At 39.0% G+C, this 26,727-nt stretch overlaps 1 protein-coding gene across 1 annotated transcript in view; it reads right to left on the bottom strand.

The window, feature by feature from the left end:
* Nucleotides 1–26,727, bottom strand: part of LOC126814563 (cholesterol 7-desaturase nvd) — a 59,658-nt gene that overhangs the window by 15,335 nt on the left and 17,596 nt on the right. Inside the window, exon 2 of the mRNA XM_050539814.2 lies at nucleotides 3,932–4,120. Coding sequence (XP_050395771.1) covers nucleotides 3,932–4,120 — 189 coding nt within the window. The remainder of the gene's footprint in view (nucleotides 1–3,931; nucleotides 4,121–26,727) is intronic.

The following is a 26,727-nucleotide window of genomic DNA, read 5'->3' as shown; positions in this document are numbered from 1 at the left end:
TTCAAAAGTAGATGATGAAAGAAGAATATATTGAAAAATTCAGTCAAATTACTTTATTCTGAACATAGTTATCATCGTTGTAATATTTGCCTAGAAATGGTAGCGAAATGTGTCTTCACCTTCGCCGAACGTTTGATTGACAGGCGTTAACTCCACCTACATATCTCGATTATCAAGTAAAGTTTTCAATGGCATACGGAAACGCTTTACAGCGGCCTCGCTAAGTACACTCTATCATTTAGCCTCGATCTAACTGACGTATTTTCATCAGGTTACCCCTTATCTGATTTAATCAATTAGTGAAATCCTATTTAAATCCGAGCTGTAGCCGTGCCATCCGTGGGTCTACAGAGTTGATTTTGGTCTTGTTGTTTAAATAAAGATCTAATTTATAATTTCTATAACATCTGAAGCCTAAATTAAGACTTGCAATAATCAGATTTAGCTCTTGCATAATGCATGTTTAGGCCTGAAGTGTTATATAAATTATTAATTAGACATTAATTAACTTATCCAGACCATAATCAACCCTCAATATCATCGCTAGCCTGCGATATTTACTGAATTTGAATCCGGTCTGCTGCTCAACGCTCATTGATGATTAAATCAAACAATGGATAATCGAGACTATGTTTTTATCGTACCGACTTTAGTAATGATGATCGAGGCTAGGCTTAAAATTCAATCGCTAATACTCGGTTCAGAGTGGACCAATTTGACTGAAATTTTCAGCAAATTGCCGTTACATTATCTAGTTTTTAACTATTATAGTGAGAACTGCCAGCTCTTTATCAAATCTCACATAATGTATCTTTAACATGTTTAATTGAATATTCACAATAAAACCCCACAGAATCGCGCTGTGTTTAGTTAGTTATGTGTTCCAGTGCATATTCCAGACGGTTCATTTCTCCAAGTATTTTGAAAATTTTATCGGAGGGGCACCCCAAATGTCACCTCCGTTCTTGCTAGAAAACCCTAGAGCAGTGGTTCTCAACCTTTTTTGCCAACGGCACAACTTGGAACACATGAAAAAATTGGCGGCACACTTGGCTAAATATATATGAAAAATATTTGAATTTTGCAAAATAAAAACATGGCAAGTCAGACGACATACAACTGTAGACAGAGACTAGTCATAGACACATAGAATGACTCAAAATAAATAAAGAAAAACCGATTGAGAACTTATCAGTAGACACCAGTGAATACTCAATTGGGATCACGTGGTTTTTCGCATTTTCTTGGTGTTCCGTTAAAAATTTCGCGGCACACTGGTTGAGAATCACTGCCCTAGAGTAAAATAACCTATATAATAAACATTACAATCACAGACTAGAGATAATAATAATAATAATAGTATCTATAGCAACATCTTATAAATCTATCTGACAAGTCCTGTTGTAAATCAGTGGTGGAACTATATCTTGGTACTAAGGAATGGCAGTAAATCTCTATAAGGTTCGGTGCAGAGTAATAAACAGTCGGATATCATTCTAGTATCATTGCGCCAATGTTTACTGATATCGTGTAAATGGTGCTCATTGTTTCACAGTCATGGAGAGTTATTTGGATTAAGCGATTCTTGACATTTCTTCCTATCTTATTCGCGATCATACAATCCTTACACCGGGACTGTGCAACGCAATGGACGTTTACGTCTATAGCCCACGAATCCATCCACTCTATCACTCAGGATATGTACGTTTATTTTTTGTGATGTCTGCATGTCGTGCCTTATCCGTAGATTTGTTTTGTGTAATTGTTTGTGCGTGGTGCAGTCCCCCTGCACTTGCTTTTACAATGCAACTTCGTTTAAAACACCCTAAATACAGTATAACTTAAATTCCTGATTTTATAGAGATATTAACACTCACCAAGAAAAGAATATAAACCAATTTTAAATAAAATCATATTCAAAATAACCCTTAACCCCTTTTTACCAAAATTCGAAGAATGTTTGGGTTTACCGAAATTACAAGTACTTCAATTTTTTTGGCTAAGCACTAAAATCTATCTAATATTATCCAATCAAATTACTAAAATTTGGATTTTATCTTAGCTAAAATTTCGTGAAACAGGCCCCTGGTTTCTAATAGAGGGGGGGGGTAACGTCCATTCGACACAAACTAGGTCATTTCGGGACTAACATATGGTTCAATTTCATTTCAATAATTTGCTTGCACGTAGAGGTCTTTAGTAGTGGAAGGAAACCGGAGCACCCGGAGAAAACCCACGAGGTTAGACAGGTGACCCTTCTCCTTGGCACCTTATGATACAGCGCGCACGTGTTAACCATTCGGCCATCCAATCTCCCTTTTTTCTAATAGAGTACGATAGAGTAATTTGCTTCAGCGTTCGTTGAACTCTTTGAAAACCACAAAAACTGTTGTATTTTTTTTAATTAATAGTTAAAAATGTTCGTTGATCGACAAATTTGTCTTAAAATTTACATACAATCTAAATTGAACATGTCGGATCAAATCGTACTAGCCTTTCGTAAATTTATTCTTTTGTTGGTAACGGGAACATTTGCATACTACAAGCTTATTATCTAATGAAATGAAATGGGGTTTAACGTCCTCCTGCTCAGCTCCAACTGGGCTAATGAGACCTCGGTTTTTCATATCATCCGAATGACTATACGTTGTCCCTTGCCAGGCTCTCCGTCTTACATCACTGACAAGGGAGAACCATGACGGGAAATCTGGATGAACTTTCTAGGCCAACCCCGGGATCGTACAGGGACCTCGAGGGTAGCGAGCGAACGTCCAACCCACTGGGCCACCGTTGCTCCCCTAATTATCTAAAGGCAACAAGGCATAAAGTAATTGTCAGAAATAATTCAACTTTGATAGATTTGTTTCTAGCGCTAACATATACACCAGTTACTATGGACTTCATCTTATGAACACAAACAATGTATGTACATTTCAAGCCATTCAGGTGAGAACAATAAACTCTGAAAGGTTCTCGAGATTGGCCAAAGTGATCTATGGTCATAACTCCTCGGGCAATTATAGGAAATCGTTCATAATCAATAAACTTCTTCGTTTCATGTGTAAATAAACACTTTGTACAAATTTCAACTTAACCGTGTGATGATCACATTAGCCTAATTTAATAATAATAATATAATAATAATATAATGAATTTATAAAGCGCCTACATTCCAGTAAAAATTACTGCTCCGCGGCGCTATTACATTTTGTTAAATAAATAAAAGAAAAAATGAATTATACATATAATCACGGAAATTTAAGAAATATGAAGTTATTAAAATGAAAGCGCAAGCATTATATAAAACTTAGCTAAAAATTTCAGTTATTAAAAGTCATCACATTCGGCACATAAAACTTTGTTAACAAATTCAAATTTTTAAAAGTCATCACAGACACTCCATAAAATTTTGCTTAAAAATTCAATTTTAAAAATCATCACGATCACTACATGAAACTTTGCTTAAAAAGTTCTGTTTTTAACAATTTTTTAAAAGTTACGAGAGATTGCGAGTTTTTTATGTGTTCGGGTAGAGAATTCCATAACATTGGTGCAGCGTAAGCAAAAGATCTCTGACCGTAGGACGATTTGGTTTTTGGTAGTACCAGTAAATTAATTGAACGATCCTAACAGAAAACGAAATGGAATAATATGAAATGGGTTTAACGTCCTGCTAGTCTAGGTGAAGATGGGATGGTCTAGGGGTCTAGAGTGTCGTGCTTCGAGTTCTACCTGGTCGTTTACCTCTGGCATGCAATCGTGGTTTCGATCCCTGATGTGAGCGTACGCGAAATGAAATAAAATGGGATTTAACGTCCTACTGTTCTGCTTCGAACTGGGCTAATGACGACGGGCATACGCCCGGACAGCGGCACTACGGTCTACTCTTATCCGAACAACTATGAAAACGAAATATAATTAGGATATTTACTTTTTTGACAGTAAGGAATGTGGGTACATTTCCCATCTTCTCCTCGAAATCGCCAGGCATGAAATGGACATTCTATACCATCACCAATAACTCTTCCACCAGCAGCGAAGTTAGCTCCCATATGTGGACAATAGGCATCAAGAGCATGAACCTCGCCCTTTTCATCACGAAATACAGCTAAATTTAAACCTGGAATAGAAAGAGAATCATGGATGATTAGCAAAAACCACAACGAGAAGTCCTTCGCGGTGTATGAGGACACGCGGTGACTCAGTGAGAAAGGTGCTGCCGCATCAAGAAGGAAGTCTGGGGTTCGACCGTAAAAGTTACCCGGCGTTTTTATCCTTGTCAGTGGTGCAGTATGGATGGTCTGGCAAGGACTGGTGTCTAGCAGCTCGAATGGGACGAATAGCGAGGTATCGAGTGGGAAGAAACCAGAAGACCCGGAGAAAACCCACGAGGATAAACAGGCAACTCTACTCCTTGTCACGCACAGGCCGTGAATCGAAACCACGTCATTTGACTCAATGGTAGGACAGTGAAGGCCATAAACTTGACGATAATACACAAAACACAATGCTATGGAATTCGGTCAGTGTATTGGTAAAGACACAAAGAATCCAAGGAGAAACGCCGCTTAATAATAAACATAAATTGTATTTAATTGACTTGTATCCCGGGAATTATCATCAAGTTTATATATAAACTATAAGTATGTTTATATCAAATAAAGGGTTATAGTCCATACAATTGTACTTTGCGTCAGATATAATCAATATATTTCTGACACGCTTAGCTAAATAATAAGGCCAGGTCAATTTTTCGTCATACGTCACGAGATGTAAACAGGGTTAGCACTTATCTCAACCCGAACCCTAACCCTGGGCTTTGCCCCAATGCTTACTCTAACCCTAACCTGCAATCTCGCCAACAATTACGTGCCCTAACCTTATTTACATCTCAGCGAGCTTGACGAAAATTGAGCTGAAATTAACAAATAGATTTAGCCATCTGACGCGAAAACTTAATTACAAGAATGACCCCCTTTAAGAATTTATACACCATTAATTTTTCGGACGCCATCTTGGATTTAACCATGACCCTTGACCCAATTTTCAGTCCGATTTCGGTAAACTTTTGGTAATATGACCAGGCCCTAAGTTCACAAGGCATTCTCGGACTTAAGAATTTACTCACAATTTTTCGCCTTATTTTAACTAAAATATATCCCTTTATAAAACTTTTGTTGTTTTAGTGTATCAAATACACGAATAAGAAGCCAAGTGCGAAGTTTCGTGTTTCTTGATCAAAGATATTTTTCATAAACACTGATTGAAAGTTGGGTAAATTCTTAACTTAAGTCTACGCGGAGATCTAGTACAAGGGGAAACCACGTCGGAAAATCCCCATGAACTTTCTCGGCTAATGCCACTCAAACAATTTACCGCTAATGGATATATACGGATGTTTAATAATGGATACCAACAAGTTGTCATTCCCCGTTGGTTGTTTCCGGGGGGGGGGGGGGCGGGGTTGGATGGTTAGCACGTGCGCGCTGTATCATAAGGCCTGTCATTGAGTCAACTGGCGTGGTTTCGAATCCCCGGTTGTACGTGATAAGGAGTAGGGTTTTCTCCGGGTCCCTTGTCTGCGATATCACCTCGGTGGAAGCGGACGTTAAATAAAACTAACTCACACACACTCCGGGTCCTCCGGATTCCTCCCATTACTAAAAACCCCTACGCGCAAGCGATTTATTGAAATATAAATTAAACCATATGTTAGTCCCGAAATGACCTAGTTTGTGTCGAGTGGACGTTAAACCCCATCTCTCTCTCTCTCTCTCCGTTGATTGGTTCCGATTTTTAGTCAATGGGCAGACATAATTAAATGACAAATATGTTTAGGTCACTGGTGTTTGTGTTCGTGACATATTTAATTGACAAGTGGATAAACTTGTTTTCCCGGTCAATTGACATAAAGCATTAATAAACTTGCTTTAGATACTTCTCCTTGCTGTCACCTACAAAACCAGAAAATATCAACAATTGAGTCGTTTTGTCACCCAGCTGATGCCAAAAAAAATTGTTTGTTTTAAATTGAAAAAATAAACTTACTGGGAGACTAAAATCAAGAGCCTCAAAGTCCTGTTTTAATATTCAGTATAAAATATAATGAGTCGTATACGAAAGGGTGGCATATTAATGACCAAGATTGAAATGAAACCAGAACATAATCAATTGATATTTTGTTTCAAGAGTCGAAGGAAAGGATTAGTAACAGCCAGTGTTTTGCAGAGTTTCACCGCTGCAGGGTGCAGGACCAGGGCCCTTATTCACGAAAGCTTAAACTAAGTTACAACCGAAATTTTAAGAAATACTGCAACTTCATTGGATATATGCAAATTGATTTTACTGGTCAGCCAATCGAATTGCAGTATTTCTTAAAATTTCGTGAATAAGGGCCCAGACAGATTATCGACGACAATGTGTGAAAGACAATGTGCCAGCAAATTATCGCTGTTCCCAAAATAGATTAATTAATTTAGACGTCTTATACATTAATCAAACAACTTTTATTGTAAAACATTCAGCAATCAATATTTCTCTGTGATCAATTGCCTGTAGAAAATCGGTTTAATGTTCTATAATTTGTGAGTTGACCGTAATCAACAATGTAACAACGTCACGGTCGATTACTTTTAATAGTTTATAATTGATTGATATACACAATAATTTGATTGAACATGAAAACATCATATGGAATTAACAATAATATTATTTATCACTCAATAACACATTCTACAGGGGGTTGGGGTGAGGTGGGGTGGTTAGATGGCCGAATTGTTAGTGCACGTGCGTTGTATCATAAGGTCTGTTATTGAGTCGACTGACGTGGTTTTGATTCCCCGGTTGTATGTTACAAGGAGTAGGGTCGCCTGTCCAACCTCGTTGGTTTTCTCCGGGTCCTCCGGTTCCCTTCCACTGCTAAAGACCCCCCCCCCCCCATGCAACCGAATTATTGAAATACAATTGAACCATTTATGTTTGTCCTGAAATGACCTAGTTTGTGCCGAGTGGACGTTAAACCCCCTCACTCTCTCTGATTTTTCACTTTATCGACTTGTGTTGATATTTTTTGATATCAAAAAAGACTCGTGGGAGATTTTCTTTAAGTCTCTAAGTTTTATTGTATGAAGAATATGAGTGACAAAAGAAGTGCCATTCCGTACTTAGAACAAACAAGTACGATAGTACAAATTATACAATATGGAACAGGAATCGAGTATGACGTCATCGCCGCCATATTGGAATTGAATTATATCAAAAATCAAGTACCACCAAGAAGGTTGTAATGAGTACGATTGTACAATATGGAACAGGATGACGAGCGACTTGTGGGCTAAGATTGATAGAACTAACTGAATTAATAAAATAATCTTTTAATAACCTACACCGATACTTGCAGGGGGGTTGGGTGGCTGAATGGTTAGCGTGCGCGCGCTGTATCATAAAGCCTGTCATTGAGTCAACTGGCGTGGTTTCGAATTCCCGGTTGTACGTGGCAAGGAGTAGGGTCGCCTGTCCAACCTCGTGGGTTTTCTCCGGGTCCTCCGGTTTCCTCCCACTGCTAAAGACCCCTACGCGCAAGCGAATTATTGGAATAAAATTAAACCATATGTTAGTCCCGAAATGACCTAGTTTGTGACGAGTGGACGTTAAACCCCATTTCTCTCTCCCTTTCTCCGGTACGTGCAGACCCTAGCCTTTGTCATGTCATTATAAATAAGTGTTTATTATCTGTTTCCTAGCATTTCTGTCTTAATTACTGAGTAATATTCTGGAAGATAATGCTGATTCGGACTTTTGTAAATACTGTACCAAGATTTCATTGTTAGAATTTCTCTACAGAAAATCACAAGGCCGATTGATAGGACCTGGGAAACGAGGCGGAAATAGTTTAGGAATCCCGAATGTGGATTTCAAAAATAGGGTCGGTAGGATAACCGCAAACAAATGTATTTTTTGTGGCCTTATCAACCACATTACAAACATGTTTTTAAACATTACAAAGAATTTATTCTTTATTTATGTTTGCACACCGTTGGCAACATTTTAAAAATTGGCAGGGGGTTCAATAGATTCTCCTTATCTGTATTGATTTGTTCAATCATCATAATTCAAATGGCGTTTCTTTTGTCCACTGATCTATAGAGGTAATATCGACACCAGGGTCGCCTTCCTACCTTTCATAGAGAAATAAACGAGCGTGTCTATCACCTCGTCATCAATTATTGTTTTATACTAAGGCCAAGCTAACTTGATTTTATGTTTTTCGGGGACACCATTAAAAAAAAACTCCCTTCTTATCTTTTCAGGGAAAAGACATATTTAAAAAAACTAAAAGTTAAAAGCAAGTCTAGTTTCTTGTGATTTCACTTGCTATTAGACTGTACAACGCAGAGGACGCTTACAGCTGCCCCCTTCCCACTCAACCTCCCCCCGATCCATTCCCTTGATTTGGGGATCACGTGGCTTAGTGAGTAAGACGCTGGCTCGCTAGCCTGAAGGTTGGGTGTTCGATCCCTGCATTGGCCGAGAAAGTTCATCTAGATTTTCCGGCGTGGTTTCCCCTTGTCAGTGATGCAGGACGGAGGGCCTGACACGGACAGCTGTCTAGTCGTTCGGATGGGACGTAAACCCGAGGTCCCGTGTACATATTGGCGTGCACGTAAAAGATCCCTTGGCAGTTGGAATTCGATATAAGAGTAGGCCGTAGCGCCGTTGCCCGGGCAAAATTTCCCTCATAGCACACTGTATGGCGTATGCCCGTCTTCATTAGCCCAGTTTAGAATCAGAACAGTAGGACATTAAACCCCATAACATTCCACTTCAGGGCTCTGAAGAACAGAAAATTAAATTTGTGTGTCCTAAGGGTGGAGTTAATTTACATATAACTAACAGGTGTTATAGCAGACGGTTACCTAGAAACAAGCTAATGAATTCATTCATATATCATTTATGTTGATTTAATCAGCTCCTTGGGGCCTTTTTTTTTCTATGAGGACTGAAAATACTTCAATTCAGGGGCGGATCCAGAGGGGGGCGGATCCAGAGGGGGGGGGGGGGGGTCGACCCCCCCCCCTCCCCATGCTCAGCCTCATAAATTTTTTTGTAAATCAACACTTTTTTATGAGAAAGGTTTCTCGGCCGTGTGTATCGTCAGATTTGGGACAGGATGGGCACTCAAAGCACGAGATAATAACATGGACATTATGTGATATCATAATTAATGCTTTGCATCCATGAAATTGAATCTCACAATGTCATCGTATTAATTCATAATAAAAATTGACGTCAAACGAGGTGTTGAATTTCTCTGTTTAAAAAGCTCAATGTGTATGTATATACGCCAAAATGACGATAGAGACCATGCGGGAGGGGGGGGGGTACATTGTCTTAGGAACATGCCCCCCCCCCCCCCCTGCAAAAATTCCTGGATCCGCCCCTGCAATTTGGCGAACCTTTTGTTTAGACATGCTTATGGCGTATTTCTTATTCAAAATATGGCTTTTCGTGACAGGGCGTTTACGTTGTCCAAATTTTTAAACGTAATCAGTCACAGTGGCTCGTCGATTATGACGCCGTCTTATTAACTAGGGCCCTGTTTCTCGAAATCTTAACTAAAGATAAAATCCAAATTTTAGTAGATACTTCAATTTTGATTGGCTAAGCACTAAAATCAATCTAATATTATCCAATCAAATTACTAAAATTTGGATTTTATCTTAGTTAAAATTTCGTGAAACAGGCCCCAGGCCGTTACCGGCATTGACAAGGAGACCTCCAGGTTAGCTAGCCGACGTATTACGCAGTGAGACACCGCGGTTCCAGTCTCATTTGTATTAGACATTAATGTATCTTGATCATGTTTATGTTTGTTTATATCACAGTAAAATCTAACAACAACTTTAACACGTCATTGAGTCAAGCTGCGTGGTTGTGATTCCCCACTTGTACGTGACAAGGAGTAGGGTCGCCTGTTGAACGTCGTGGGTTTTCTCAGGGTCATCCTGCATCCCCCCCAACACTGTTAAAGGCCTCTAAGCGCAAATGAAATTGAATCACATGTTAGTCCCGAAATGACCTAGTTTGTGTCGAGGGTACGTTAATCTCTCTCTCTCTCTCTCTCTCTCTCTCAACTGACTTGACTTTAGCCAATGCACAGATGCCGTAATATTGATAATAATGGTTTTAGTCAACTACAGTGGTTCAAAATCGACTTTAAAGATATTTAAGATCTCGTGGATAAGGGCACAGATTTATCTGTAATAAAACCCAAGGTGGAAGCGGGCATTAAGCACTAACGACGACGACACCATAATTTGTCGGCAATATCACCTTAATGGTGGGAGCAGGCTAAAGCCCCAGAAGAAAAAGTGCACCCTCAGTGAAAGCGGACGTTAAACCCTACAACAAACGAAACCAAAATGGCTGGAATATCACCATAGCTTGTCGGTAATATCACCTTAAAGTCGGAAGCCGACGTAAAGTCCTTGAAGAAGAAGATGTTCACCCTCGGTTGAAATGGACGTTAAAACCTCCAGACGAAACAAAATGGCTGAAATATCAGCCTTGGTGGTAGCGAACGTCAAGTACCACGAACGAACGAATAAACGAACGAACGAACGATGGCACAAATCTAAAAGATCATTGTTAAAATAAATCAGAGCACATTTCCGGTAATCAGCACTTTATGAGACTATTAAACATAACAATTTATCTATAATAAACAAAGGTTCTATTGTTATTTTTTTTTTATTATTACTTACACTTTTATGATTGATTATAGATCAACCGGTGTTATTGTGATTAATAATAACAATTCGTTACTATCAATTTTCTATAGAATAAACATCTTTTTAAAATCTATCTTATTGCATTTTAGAGTTTTACGTGAGACTTCGTCTATTTGTATATCATTTCCAAAAATGGAATGTGATAAGTCATAGCAGAAATATTTAATTTAAAGCAGCTATTCATGCCTCGGTTTTTGCACATAAGCCACCGTCTACAGCGTAAGTTCAAAATGGATTGGAATACTCGCTGACGGTTGACGTAAATCTAATGTACTAATGATTGTGCGGGCGTTTATAGTACTAACTCAATATGTTGAGGGTCAATGTGGGTAGAATGGGAAGGGCGTGATTGATTATGTTGAGATAACAGATATCACCGACTTGGGACGTATTACCAGCCGCAAACAAGGATATTAGATTACAAGCCAACAGCGAGGCTTATGTCCCCCGTCGAAATCCAAAAGTATCGAGCAATCAAACTGATTATCAACTATACTCTTAAGTTTCATCACTCTCTATCAGATAGAATCAAAGTTATCTTGTACCAAACTATCGACCAATGAAATTGCTTAGCTCTGATTATTAGCTTTAGTGGGAAATGTCAATCATTGAACACAGCTAAGACATTCACCTAATGAACATCTATATCGAGTTTATACATTCTACATCAATTAAAAGCAGAGTTGTTGTGTTCCAAAGTCTTGACCAATCAAACTGTTTATCGCTCCTTAGCCTAAGCAGGAAAATTATCATCATCTAACTTAGTCAAGGTAATGATATAATGAATCTATACTCAGAGTTTAATCGTTCTCACTTAATTATAACCAAAGTTATCGTGCCCCAAAGCATCGACCAATCAAATTGCTTATCTCTGCTTACCCTATGCAGAACATGTTTATCCCGGAACTCCTTCAAGGCATTGACCTAATAAACACCAACACCAAGGGCGAACATTCTAACTCAATACGAAGGAAAGTTGTCGAGCTCCAAAGTCTCGACCAATCAAATTGCTTACCGCTCTGCTTACCCGGGACAGAAAATGCTCATTATCGAACTTAGTCAAGGTAATGATGAAACTATACACTAAATTTGACCAATTTCACTTTATTAGAACTAAAGATATCGTGTCCTAAATCATAAACTAATCATATTAATTGCTTATCTCTGCTTACCCTAAGCAGAAAATGTTCATCTTCGAACTCCATCAAGGCATTGACATAATAAACACTACATCAAATTTGAATATTCTAGCTCAATTAGTAGAGTTATTAGAGACTTTTATCAAGCGCAATAGAGACTTTTGGCAAGCGGAATTTTTCCCATCCGTATCACGTATACGTATGGTATATGTGATACGTTACGTCAATATAGTTTTAGAGTTTTGGCAGATTTTCGCGTCGCGTACGTATGCATCGCTGAGCTGAGCTGGGTTTTATTACAGCATGATAGCAGATATCTACCAAGATCACCATTAGTACTAGTCAAGCACTTAACCTACATTTTCCCGGTTTGAGTGAAGTTGCTCGACAGTCGCTGAGCTATTAAAAAAAAAACAAATTAATGCCAAATCTTATTAAATCTTCGACTTCAACTCGACAGCAATTTTTCGTATCGCTAATGTATCATTTCAGAAAGTTTATACACGTTTACCATAGAATAAAATCATTTACAGATTTGCAAAGTCCCACCTCAATAAATTTAGCAAGTAGATCAACCAGCATGCAGACAGACAAGAAAAGTATGAAAATTCCGAGAAAAACCCATCAAAAATAATGATTAAATCCCAGTCTTTATCATTGTTAAAATCACATCTAATATACAACTTCGTGTTCTATGATACACATAGATTCATAAAAACGCCACGATACAACAATTCAGCGTCTACAAGTAGCACAAAAGACGGTAAAAAGACAACGATGTTATACGGACCTTTTCCGTATAAAAGCTGTTCGATACGTGCTTCCGTATCCGTGTGCCGTATCACGTATGAGAAATAGACACGCATTGATGACGTCACACACAAAATCGTTACGGATACGCAATACGGACCAATAATTCACGTTTGCCAAAAGTCTCTAATTTTCCCATCAAAAATAATGATGAAATTCCAGTCGTTATCATGGTTAAAATCACATCAAATATACACCTTCGTGTTCTGGGATAGCCTACACATAGATTCATAAAAACGCTATGACACAACATTTCAGCGTCTAAAAGTAGCAAAAAGACGGTACAAAGACGGCAATGTTATAGGGACCTTTTCCGTATGAAAGCTGACGTATCCGTGTGCCGTATCACGTATGGGAAATACACACACATTGATGACGTCACACGCGAAATCCATACGGGTACGCGATACGGACCAGAAATTTACGCTTGCCAAAAGTCTCTATTATGTCCTAAAACGTGCGTGTGACTGACTGACGGAAAGACAGACAGACCCATTTTAATAGTCCCCTGCTTTCCTTGAAAGGCAGGGGACAATAAGAAAAGAGTTTTAAGCAGTTTATAGCTGTTGACAATAATTATATAACAAACACGGAAGTAATAACATAGTTAATGCTTGAGATGACTTACAACCAATAACGGATATCGCTGACACGGCATGTATTTCCAACCATAAACAAGGATATTAGATAACAAGAAAATCTATTTTTATTTTATTAGATTTGTAGCGGTTGACAATAGATATATAACAAACAAGGAAATAAGAACGGTATCACTGCGGGAGATGACTTACAACCAATGACATAGCTAAGATTCAACCATCGTGGCAGGGGGGTAGGATGGCCCAATGGTTAGCACGTGCACACTGTATCATAAGGTCTGTCATTGAGTCAACTGGCGTGGTTTCGATTCCCCGGTTGTACTAGACAAGGAGTAGGGTCGCCTGTCTAACCTCGTGGGTTTTCCTCGGGTCCTGCGGTTTCCTCCCACTGCTAAAGACCCTTACGAGCAAGCGAATTATTGAAATAAAATTGAACCAATTGTTAGTCCCGAAATGACATAGTTTGTTGTGTCGAGTGGACGTTAAACCCCATTCCTCTCTCTCTTTCACCATCGTGGCATAAATCCCTTTAATTTCCGGCATGACTTTATAACGACTATGCTGAGCGAAGCGACGTAAGCACTAATTTTATATAAACGAGTATCCGGGAGTAGTGTCGGTCCAATACCGATACAGAAGGGCTGTTCTGTATGTCAAATGGTACGGGCAAACACGTGGAACTGACAATATAAGACCCGTTAGTAAAAGCGGAGTGAGGCCTAAATATATTTCCAATGTCTTTTGAAGTAATCATGACATTATAATCATTAGCAGGATGGGTAGAGCAGTAAGTAATAATAAAGGTGACGTCTAAAATTCACGGTTCAGGCAGACTAACTGACCCGGAAGTTGCAGTCTAAACTTCACGGTACAGAATGTCCAACTGACATGGACACTTGCGTCTAAATTCACGCTTCAGGAAATCCAACTGGCTGGACAGCTGCAATCTAAAATTCACAGTTATGCAAACTAACTGGCTTTCTAAATTTAACTCCGCTTAAGACCAGACACTAAGCTAGCTGACCGACGATTTTAGTCGAAAATATTAAATATATTTTGAGAAGTATATATTCTGCTTTCATATAATAAAATTGAAAAAAGTTCAATAGTATTTTTGTGTATCACAGATGTGAACCGTGGTAGGACCGCACAATTGTTGGATATGGCGGTCATTTAGGGCGGAGATCTATTCTCGAAGTCAAGTTGATAATTCTCTTTTGCAGTTCATGTAGGTTAGATTTCCGTCAGCCACCAGTACGTATTCCAATCATTGGATACATGATTGTTAATGTGAATACTTGGCGATATTGTTTGATATTTAGATTGTTTGGTAGACAATGGCATTCAACTCAAGGCCTTTCATAATAGATATATCAATCAAAGAATAAACTACATAAACTGTCAGCGTCAACACAATGATAACAGTCGAACAATCCTCTATTCCCTTTCTACACTCATATATTATTTAACATCAAGCGTTGTCGGTTTTATTTCTGCTGCTACAACAATAAGAAGACAATTGTTTGTTGGGTTTGTTTTTTTTTGCAAATCATATTTTCATCTGTGATTTCAATAATATTTAACATCAATTATTTAGTTAGGATTTCTCTTTGGGGTCATAGAACCAAAACGAAACGAATAGAAAGAGAGAGAGAGGGAGGGAGAGAGAGAGATGGGGTTAAATGTCTACTCGACACAAACTAAGACATTTCGGGACAAACATATGGTTCAATTTTATTTCAATAATTCGCTTGCGCGTAGGGATCTTTAGCAGTGGGAGGAAACCGGAGAAAACCCACAAGGTTGAACAGGCGGCCCTTCTCCTTGCCAAGTACAACCGGGGAATCGAAACCACGCCAGTTGACTCAATGACAGACCTTATGATACAGCGCGCACATACTAACCATTCGGCCATCCAACCCCAGAAAAACGAATAGAAGAGTTTAATGTATTCAAATTACTTGATCTAAAAATCAGGATTTTTTTTAACAATATTTATATCAATTGGCTAGGAATTTGAATATTTCATGTGTCAATGTGTGTGTGTGAGTTAGTTGTATTTTGCGTCCGTTTCCACCGAGGTGATATCGCAGATAATTCATGTGTCAGAATCAAGGTATCTTTTAATTGGCTGAAAGAGAGGCAATGTTAGGTCTATAGAACATAAATTTCTTTAAGATCCCGTTAGACTGCCGTATAAAACTTAAAACGAAAGTAATCTAAAAAAAAAGCGAAACATTGTCTATATTTTAGCTTCTTTCTTGATCTTTGAAAAATCTTCGGAAGACGCCTTTGGTCGAGACCACGCCACTGACTCCATGACACCATGACATACCTTATGATCTAAAAGCGCACGCGCAACAACGCCTATCCCCTTCCGACACTCTCCCCTTCTTTCAGAAGATATGAACAACTTACTATTCCTGGGCCAAGTTCCTTATCGTCCCACGCTTTGCCTCACATAGTTTTATCAAGGCAATTAAACAATAAAATAAGCTAATTGACATTTACGTCTGTAGTAATCTGATCATAGTAAATCAATACAAACCATTAGATATTCCCGGATATTTACGTCCATCAAAATTAATAAAAACTATTATTTATTCCCAGATGTAAATTACTCCATTCCATAAGACAATACTATTATGATTATGTAAAATGTTTAAGCTTTTTCACAGAGAGAGAGAGATAGAGAGAGTATATATAGAGGATGGGGTTAAACGTCCACTCGACACAAACTAGGTCATATCGGGACTAACATATGGTTCAATCTTATTCCAATAATTCTCTTGCGCGTAGAGGTCATTAGCAGTGGGAGGAAACCGGAGGACCCGGAGAAAATCCACGAGGTTTGACAGGCGACCCTACTCATTGTCACGTACAACCGGGGAATCAAGTTTTATCAGAGATAAGCTTGTGTTTAATGGTTTTAGATCACATCTCATGTAAATATTTCGGTCGAGAGAGAGAGAACTGGACTATAGATGATTAGGAAACCGGATAACAGGCCAACCTATTGCTCGTCACGTACAAGTGGGGAATTGCCACCACGCCACTTGACCCAATGACAGACCTTTTGACCTAACGCATCCAAACCACAACTTTTGTATTTCTATTCGGAGCCATGGGGGCTAAGTGGGTAAGACGCTGGCTCGCTAGACTGTAGGTCACGTGTTCTATCCCTGCATTGGCCGAGAAAGTTCATCGGGATTCTCCGACGGAGGGCCTGACAAGGACAGCTGTCTAGTCGTTCGGATGGGACGAACAACCGAGGTACCGTGTACACATTGGCGTGCTCGTAAAAGATCCCTTGGCAGTTGGAATTCGATATAAAAGTAAGCCACGGTGCCGCTGCCCGGGCAAAATTTTCCCTCATAGCACACTGTATGGCGTATGACCGTCTTCATTAGCCCAATCAGATTTCATTTCTTTTCACTATTGGTATTCGGTATTTTTGTTATATTGTTTCATTAACTACTGGAGGTAAATAAGCGAGTTAATTTGAATGAGTTAAAATACGACACGAGATTGAATGTATGGATAGTTAAACCAAGGTGGGACGACACGTGATTGAATGTATCATTAAACCAAGGTAGGGGGAGACGTGATTGAATGTATGGATAACTAAACCAAGGTGGGGACCGTCATGGCTCAGTGATTAAACATACATTATGCAAAAGCTAAATCTGTCCATCGCAGGTCTTTCTTTAGGCCTTAAATGTTATTTAAATTATTAATTAGACATTTATTAACTTATTCAGACCATAATCAACTCTCGATGTCAAATCGCTAGTCTGCGATGTTTTTGCGATGTTTTTTGGATTAGGTTCCGATTTGCTGTTCGACTTCCATTCATAATTTAATCATGAAATGGATAATCGAGACTATGTTTTTATCGTAACGACACCACTTGACTCAATTATGACCTAAGACCCCCCTCACGACCCCCGCCCCCACCCCCGCGCCCGCGCATCATTTCTTCCCTGTAAGAAAAAAGAAGCGTGACATCTGTAAATTACTTAGTCAGGGTGAGAAAGAAATTATCTAATTTGAGTCATTGTTTTAAATTGACGTCCAGTAAACACAATGTCATTCTTGTTTTTAACTTGAGGATATGTAACGTAATGTGCATTATTTTGGTTCACTATCCTGTTTTCAACTTGAGGATATATAATGTAATGTGCATTATTGTGGTTTACTATCCTGTTTATATTCATCTATTTATTCGTTCTTGTCACGTGACTCACATTCTTGCGGTTTACGTTCCTTTACATTTAATCTTTCATTTATTCGTTCATTTAATCTTTCATTTATCCGTTCATTTATTATTTCATTTATCTATTCATTTATTATTTCATTTATCTATTCATTTATTATTTCATTTATCCGTTCATTTATTATTTCATTTATCTATTCATTTATTATTTCATTTATCTATTCATTTATTATTTCATTTATCCGTTCATTTATTATTTCATTTATCTATTCATTTATTATTTCATTTATCTATTCATTTATTATTTCATTTACCTAAACCTTTATTATTTCTCCAGTTATCCATTTCTTTATCATTTCATTTTATCTTTTATTTAATATTTCACTTCTCCATTCGTTTATCCAATAAGTTATCCATTTATTTATTATTTCAGTTATCTATTTATCCGCTCTTTTATGTCTGTTTTGTGTTTATTTGTCCATTCAATTATACTTTCATTCTTTAAGTCATCCCTTCTTTTATTAATTCATTCAATTTTATCGATTTATACATATATTATCCAGTTACTCTTTCTATTATGACCCTTTTTTTTTTAAAAAAAAGTACAAAAACAAAAACAATTCCAGTCTTCTTTCATGCCTTTCCATGCATTCACTCCTTCCTTCCTTCCGGTTTCCTCCCACTGCTAAAGACCCCTACACGAAAGCGAATTATTGAAATAAAATCTAACCATGTGTTAGTCTCGAAATGACCTAGTTTGTGTCGAGTGGACGCTAAACTAACTCTCTCTCTCTCTCCCTCTCCCTCTCCCCCCCCCCTTCCTACAGTCCCAGTCTTCTTTCACGCCTTTTCATGCATTCACTCCGTCCTTCCTATATATGATTTAATAATACCCTGCTCATTAATTATCGAGTATGTGAAGTGTTACTATTAACTAGGTTACCTTTATAGATACTGATAATAAAGGATTGGTCGAGAAGTACCTTTCAATCAATATGTTACTTAGTTCTTGAGAACGGGTTAAAGGGGTTTTCAGCACATTGAATCCCCACTGGACAAAATTAAGGTTTTAGTTGTTACACGGTTGGAGAAATCGTATTAATCATTATAAGGGGTGTCTCGAAACTGGGATTGATTTGTTAGTAGAAACAGCTAGTCACTTTTCTCTCAAAATTTTCAAACACGCTTCTGGGGCCTGTTTCACGAAATTTTAACTAACATAAAATACAAATTTTAGTAATTTGATTGGATAATATTAGATTGATTTTAGTGCTTAGCCAATCAAAATTAAAGTATCTACTAAAATTTTGATTTTATCTTTAGTTAAAATTTCGTGAAACAGGCCCTTGGTGGAGCGGGGGTTGAAACTTGCCGAAAGACTGATCTCCCCTTTAGTTTATTTTATGTTATCAGTAAGTTAGGTTAAACAGTTAATACTAGTAGGCGTTTTAAAACCACAAACCACTTCCGACAATTAAGTAGTTAAATCTTCAAAAATGTCGATCATGTCCGGAGAAAGGCGCGGGGGTCATATATATGTATCAATATAAACTACAAAAAAATTATAATAACACAACTTTATGGATTTATTACTTCTTGGTTTATTACATACAACGTTTCAATACTCTTACAGGTATCAATATGAGGGACAGTGAAGTTATAGAGAATCAGAGAGAGGGAGGGACAGAGAGAGGGGGGGGGGGGGGTAACGTCCACGCGACACAAACTAGATCATTTCTGGACTAACATATGGTTCAATTTTATTTCAATAATTCGCTTGCGCATAGGCGTCTTTAGCAGTGATAGGAAATCGGAGGACCCTTAGAAAACCCACGGGGTTGGACAGGCGACCCTACTCATTGTCACGTACAACCGGGAAATCGAAACCACGCCAGTTGACTCAATGACAGACCGTATGATTCAGCGCGCACGTGCTAACCATTCGGCCATCCACCCCCACCCCCTCATTTCATTTATATAAGCTTTGTTTGTTATACGTCATCCTATTAACCTGTATGTACCAAAATGATAATCTTTTCGTGAATAAAATACTGCACAAGTCATACCATTACGGATGTTTAATTATAAATATCATGAATTTGTTAACATATTTTAAGACTTCATTCTATTGGTCAGTATATTTTTAGATTTTAATCTATTTCGAGTATATATGTAAAATGTTGTAAAGTTGATTACATTTGACTATTTCCTTTAGACTCTCGTATTTCGTCATCGTTACTATGCCAACAAGATGATGTATGTTTCTAAATATCGTGAAATATGCCTAACAACAGCATGTCCCATATAACTGTCACCTTTTAAAAACATTTAAAAAAAAACATTTAAAAATGTACATGTATATAACAGCAATTAAAGGGCTAAATCTGTTAAGGCCAGGTCAATGTTTGTCAAGGTCTCTGAGGTGTAAATAAGGCTAGGGCACGTGATTTTTGGCGAGATTGCAGGTTAGGGTAAGGATTGGGGCTAGGTCCAGGGTTGGGATTAGCGCTAGCCCAGACTACATCTCGTGACCTATGACTAAAAATTGAGTTGACCTTATCATTTACCATTAACCCAATTAAAGGGTGGGACCATCTCATTTAAAAAGTCCGTTGGTCAATTAAATAAAAGATATAGATTCTAAAAGACGATTGACTTTAATTGAAATACTATTCTTTCTTTAAGACACGACAATTTAATTCTTAACTCTTCGTTAAGTGACTTGCTTTGTTCCAGGTACGTGCCAAGTAGGATAAAAGCCTTAGTTTCGTATGTTTAAATGTATACACACCATTTCGTATTTGACGCTAATATTGACAGGTTGAGAAGCAATTCAACAGAAGTGAACGCAAGATAAACAGACCACCCTTCCGCTAAATGGTCTTCTGCGAGACGGCAACATTGAAGAGCTGTAAGCGCCAGATTTATACGAAACCTATTTACGGTAGTCATTCGAAAACAAACCCAGCTCTGTTTACCGTGCACGAGCTGTCGAAATTTTTGACACAACTGTAACTAAGTATGCAAACAGCGGACTCGGGGGACATAGATTGAATAGCTTATAATGATAAACAGAGAGAGCACTTTGTTGTAAAAGAGGTCAATAACATGACTGTCTTCGTGTTTCAAATCAAAATGTCCGCTCCCTGTGACACCTGTCATGATGTGAAACGTTGCCGGAAGTTCTTTAGCCAACAGGTGCTGGCAAACTTTCTCGTTTGTGGATAGAACTGTCATTTATATTGCGTATTTCAAACAGGTGCATTTTACGAAATCCCGCTCTAATGATGACGGTTTTAAAAAGTCAAGTAATAAATAAATGTGTCTATCACTCACGTAGTACGATATTTCCTGGTGAATTTTATGACAATCTGAACACAATGAACGTCTGTCTAATCCGAAACGTCTAACTAATAGATTCATCCACAATTTCACCAGCATTATGTTCCATTACAAATATCACCTAGGTGGTTTGTAAATTGGGGGTGGGGATGGAGGGGAGGGGAGGGGGCTCTAATGCGTCCGTTTTTGATCATAAAGTATGCCACTGAGTCAAATGAAATGGGGTTTAACGTCCTACTGTTCTGCTCCTATAATGGGCTAATGAAGACGGACATACGCCATACTATCGCCTACTCTTTATCGAATTCGAACTGTCAAGGGATCTTTTACGCGCATTCCAATGTATACACGGGACCTCGGGTTTTCGTCTTGTCCGAGGGACTAGACAGCTGTCCTTGTCAGACCCTCCGTTCTGCACCACTGACCACTGAGTCAAGTGGGATAGTTTCGATCCCATGCGTGTACGTGACAAGGGATGTAGTGTGGTGGAGAGGATGGGTCGAGTGAACTAGCGCATGCGCTTTACATCGTAAGGTCTGTCATTGGGTCATATAATGCTCATTAATATAAGGGAAAATATGTTGCCAAGCGACGAAAGATACGGCCAGCAGCTAAACTACTCGTACACATACGGCCTGCTCTAATATCGAATTCCAACTGCCAAGGGATCTTTTACGTGCACGCCAATGTATACACGGGACCTCGGTTTTTCGTGTTATCCGAATGATTAGATAGCTGTCCTTGCCAGGCCCTCCGTCCTGCACCACTGACAAGGGGGAAACCACGTCGGAAAATCTCAATGAACTTTTCTCGGCCAAACTAATCACCATGTAAATATGTACCTATATACATAATTTGTCATTGTCGGCGATATAGCTTAGGTGAAAGAGGGCGCTAAATAAAACTATCGTGCACTAGCAGTAAACTAATGTGGGAGCGGATCGATGGTAGGCCAAGATGATCGACATGGTTCATCAGAAACATTGGTCCAAAACCCTTCGTCCAACCCAAATTGGCACGATGCTCACTGGTCTTTGTAGCAGCATCTGACGTACGACCAACAGGCTTGGACTGGGTTTAGATGTATTAAAATTCAAAATAATTTGCCTCGTTATATTCAGATAGTATACGTCGACGGCTTTACACTTGACTGCGACAGAGCTATGTATTGCGCAGTAACCTTTTCCATGAGGAAATGACCCAACACAATAAAAATAAAACACCCTTCTTATTAAATTACCTTTGTAATTTTTCACACTTGATAATTCTGAAGATGGGTTCTTCATGCGAATACTTGAAATTCGTTCGGATTTCATCATTTATCAAAACTTTTATTTAAATGAAATGAAATGGGGTTTAACGTCCTACTACTTTTATTTAAAGAGGCACTGTCACCCGATGGTCTAGAGAGTTCATTACAAGCTTGTGGTGTGAATAAATGTTTAAATAATAATTTATATAACTTTAGAAGCCAGAAAAACGACTGCAATAGGCAGATTTAGCTCAGGCATATGCCTCGTTAATTGGATCTAGTCTGTCATCGCCCCCACCTCCTCCATTGACTTTCATTAATTATAAAGAATTTTCTTCAAAAACAAAATTAATAGAATATAATAACCAGACTAAAAGCCAGATCAAAATACAAAATAGGAAGGAACCCGACACTCGGTCGCCAAAAGATTTTTATACTCGACATTTCGATCCATCAGAACGTTTTATCAGAGCAGCCTTCCCGAGAGCACAATGCCGTGCAGGGTAGGCTATACAGAGGGGCGACGGTCGCAGGCATCCATTTTAGTTAGGTGGCACCGTGGCATCCAATAAAAGAGTGGAATTAAACTAAATTAAAGTTTAACGAAATCTGAAACTAACGCTATTAATATTGCTGTACAATCTGTCCTACTTAATTTGAATAAAATGTTTATTGCAACAGTTTTGACGTATTTAATTTGTCACACGGGAGTAACGAAATGAAATGAAATGAAATGGAGTTTAACGTCCTAATGTTTTGCTGCGAAATGGGCTATACGCCATACAGTGTGCTATTAGGGAAATTTTGCCCGGACAACGGCACTACGGCCTGCTCTTATATCAAATTCCAACTGTCAATGGATCCCAAGCCAATGTGTACACGGGACCTTGGTTTTTCGTCCCATCCCAACGACTAGACAGCTGTACCTGTCAGGCCCTCCGTCCTGCATCCCTAACAAGGGGGGAACCACGCCGGAAAATCTGGATGAACTTTCTCGGCCAATGCAGGGATCGAACACCCGACCTCCAGGCTAGCGAGCCAGCGTCTTACCCACTTACCCATCGTGACCCCCACACGGGAGTAAACAATGAAGGAGTTGTTCCCCGACATCAACAAAACTCTGAATGTCGCCGCGTACTGTTAACAATGTCCACAGGTAACTTTGCTTTAATTATCCTTACATATAATCGCGTGTCATACGAGCGTATATTAACTCATTCAATTAACTCATTTATTTTCAAGTAGTTTATTGAATCAAGAAAGACCGAAAAGGAAATATCATTACCCAGCAATCGATCACAGGAAATGACTATTATGTTATCGATATACAAAACCAAGACATTAAACATACATTATGTACGATTTAGATAAAGAGCTAGCCATTCATGCTATAATAGTTCGAAAATAGATATTGTAAAATGAAAAATTTGAAAAATTTCATTCAAATTACTCTATTGCGAGCGAAGATTTAGATAAAAAGGTAGCCATTCTTGCTATAATAGTTCGAAAATAGATAATGTAAAATGAATAATTTAAAAATTTCATTCAAATTACTCTATTGCGAGCGAAGATATTAGCCTTTGAAGGTTTGACAAGACGTGTGCAATAATTTCAACCACCGTACTGGTTGTTCGACGTACAACCGAGGAATCGAAACCACGCCAGTTGATTCAATGACAGACCTTATGATACAACGCGAACGCGCTAACCATTCGCCCATCCCCCTTCCGGCCCCCTAAAGATGGAGGAAAGAGAGCGAAGTGTGTAATTGAGATTCAACATCAAACTATAGCCAATTCATTTCGGGACTAATTGAGATTCAACATCAAACTATAGCCAATTCATTTCGGGACTAACATATGATAATTTTTTAGTGGTGGAATGCAACAGAAGACAACCCACGAAGTTCAGCAGGCGACCTTACTCCTTTCGACATACACGCCGTGGATCGATACCACTTGACTCACCGAAAGACGACTCGGCCACCCAACTGCCAAGGGTTCTTTCACGTGCACACCAACGTGTCCACTGGATGTCGGTTTTTGGTCCCATCCGAACTACTAGGCGGTGTTTTAGCCAGGCCCTCCGTCCTGCGCCACGAACAAGTGGTTACGACGCCTTAAAACTCCAAAGAGCGTTCTCCGCCAACACCGGGAGCGAACCTGAGACCTCCCGATTTAGTGAACCAGCGCCTTCACCCACTGAGCCACCGTGTATTACGTGTTGAATTACAAGCCTATTGTCACATATATATATATATATTAATAGATAAGGGGAGCCACGGTAGCTAGGTGGTTAAGACGCTGGCTCGCTAGCCTGGAGGTCGGGTGTTCGATCCCTGCATTGGCCGAGAAAGTTCATCCTGATTTTCCGACGTGGTTTCTCCTTGTCAGTGGTGCAGAACGGAGGGCCTGACAAGGACAGCTGTCTAGTCCTTCGGATGAGACGAAAAACCGAGGTCCCGTGTATACATTAGAATGCACGTAAAAGATCCCTTGGCAGTTGGAATTCGATATAAAAGTAGGCGATACTGCCACTGCCCGGGCAAAATTTCCCTCATAGCACACTGTATGGCGTATGCCCGTCTTCATTAGCCCAGTATAGGAGCAGAACAGTAGGACGTTAAACCCCATTTAATTTAATTTAATTAATAGATAAAGGTTAAATACAAGTATAATACTCTAATTACATCTCTATATACACGAGGCCATTAACACAAATATATACTTGTTATGTGTGACTCGAATCCTCGGTTGTACGTGACAAGGAGTTGGATCGCCTGTCCAACCTCGTGGGTTTTCTCCGGGTCCTACGGTTTCCTCCCACTGCTAAAGACCCCTACGCGCAAGCGAATTATTGAAATAAAATTGGACCATATGTTAGTCCCGAAATGACCTAGTTTGTGTTGAGTGGACGTTAAACTCTCTCTCTCTCTCTCTCTCTCTCTCTCTCTCTCTCTATTATGTGTGACATAATATTGAACACGCTGTTACATGAATTAAGGCATGTAGAAATGGCGAGTGATTTTTAAGGTGACACGGGGACAATGATATCGGTGTCAGAAGTGGTGATGTTACCACACAAGCTTCAACATGAAACAAGTGGTGGACATTATCATGGTAGATGTCAACAAGGTCTCTTAAGACATCCTCTTGAAATTAAAGGGCGAGGGCGTACCTTTTATAATGGCTACTGTTGGCTGTGATAGTCTGTATATATATCATCAAGGGGGGTGGACAGCTGGAATAGATTGGAGAGAGAGAGGAGGGAGAGAGAGAGGGAGAGAGAGAGGGGGGGTAACGTCCCCACTCGACATAAATTAGGTCATTTCTGGACTAACATACGACCGAGGACTCGAAACCACGCCAGTTGACCATTCGGCTGCGAACCCCTCAGAATAGATTGGAGTGGCACACAGTTTGGAATTGGGGCGATTTTAATGATATTGATGCTTGAAATGAAAAAAAAAACAGATCCGAGGTCCAGTCAGCCCCTGCCTCCTACCCCCACCTCTCCCCAGCAATAGGAAGTATTTGTATAAACCCTACCATGGATATAAATCATTAGCCGTTCTACCTGAAATATCGTGTCAGACGTTAATTAAGTTCGTTTGTTGGTGGAACGCGTTCCTTATACACATGTGTTATGATGTGCGTGTAAGTCGCTCCATACATGTAGCCTACATGCCGTCTACCATAACTATCTAGTGCGCAGGTCAGTGTGTACCTTCCGTTACCTGATTAAAACCTGGTACTTATTTATGTCTTTACTCCAGCAAAATAACAACACCATGGTAACCTCTCGCCATTTTATCAATAAAATCTTTCCGATCAATCAATAGTTAAATCTATTTGTTAAGGCCAGCTCAATTTTTGTCGAGGTCGCTGAGATGTAAATAAGGTTAGGACCCGTGATTGAAGGTTAGGGTTAGTGTAAGCATTGCCAGGGCTAGGTCCTGGGCAAGGGTTAGGGTTGGAATTAGCGCTAGCCCTGTTTACATCTCGTGAACTATGACAAAAAATTGAGCTGGCCTTATCATTTAGCACTAACCATCAATCAATCGATAGGAAGAGTGAATTAGGTCAGTATTCATACAAACACTTATAAAGGTTGCTCTACTTGATTCTAAAATCACAAGTGGCACCTGACACGTTCACAATCAATTATAAGCTACTTCATTCGGAACTACTCAAGATATACCTGTATCAGACCAATCTATCAAAGCAGTTCTCCAATTCATATTTTTATTCCAGGGGGCTTGGGATCTATGTACCTGCTTGGGATCTATGTGCCTGACTTGTTATACGGACCCCTGGTTGTTTATGTTTTGCAAACAATAGACTTGGTTACAAAGTCAATTTGGAACACATGCACGTTAGTATCAAAAGCATTAGTGACATTAGTTCAATAGATGTGCTATTTATAATAAACTTTAAAAAAAACTCTTTGCACTTTTGTACAATGCATTATACATGCTAATAACAAAAATATAATGTTATTTTGACTTTGCGTGAGTACTTATTTTAAAAGAACGATTCATGAATTATGTAAGTGTGGGGTCTAAACAATCTAGGCCCTA

Source organism: Patella vulgata, chromosome 1 (assembly GCF_932274485.2).
Source record: "Patella vulgata chromosome 1, xgPatVulg1.2, whole genome shotgun sequence".
Classification (NCBI taxonomy): domain Eukaryota; kingdom Metazoa; phylum Mollusca; class Gastropoda; family Patellidae; genus Patella; species Patella vulgata.
This window is presented reverse-complemented; position numbering and strand designations above follow the sequence as displayed.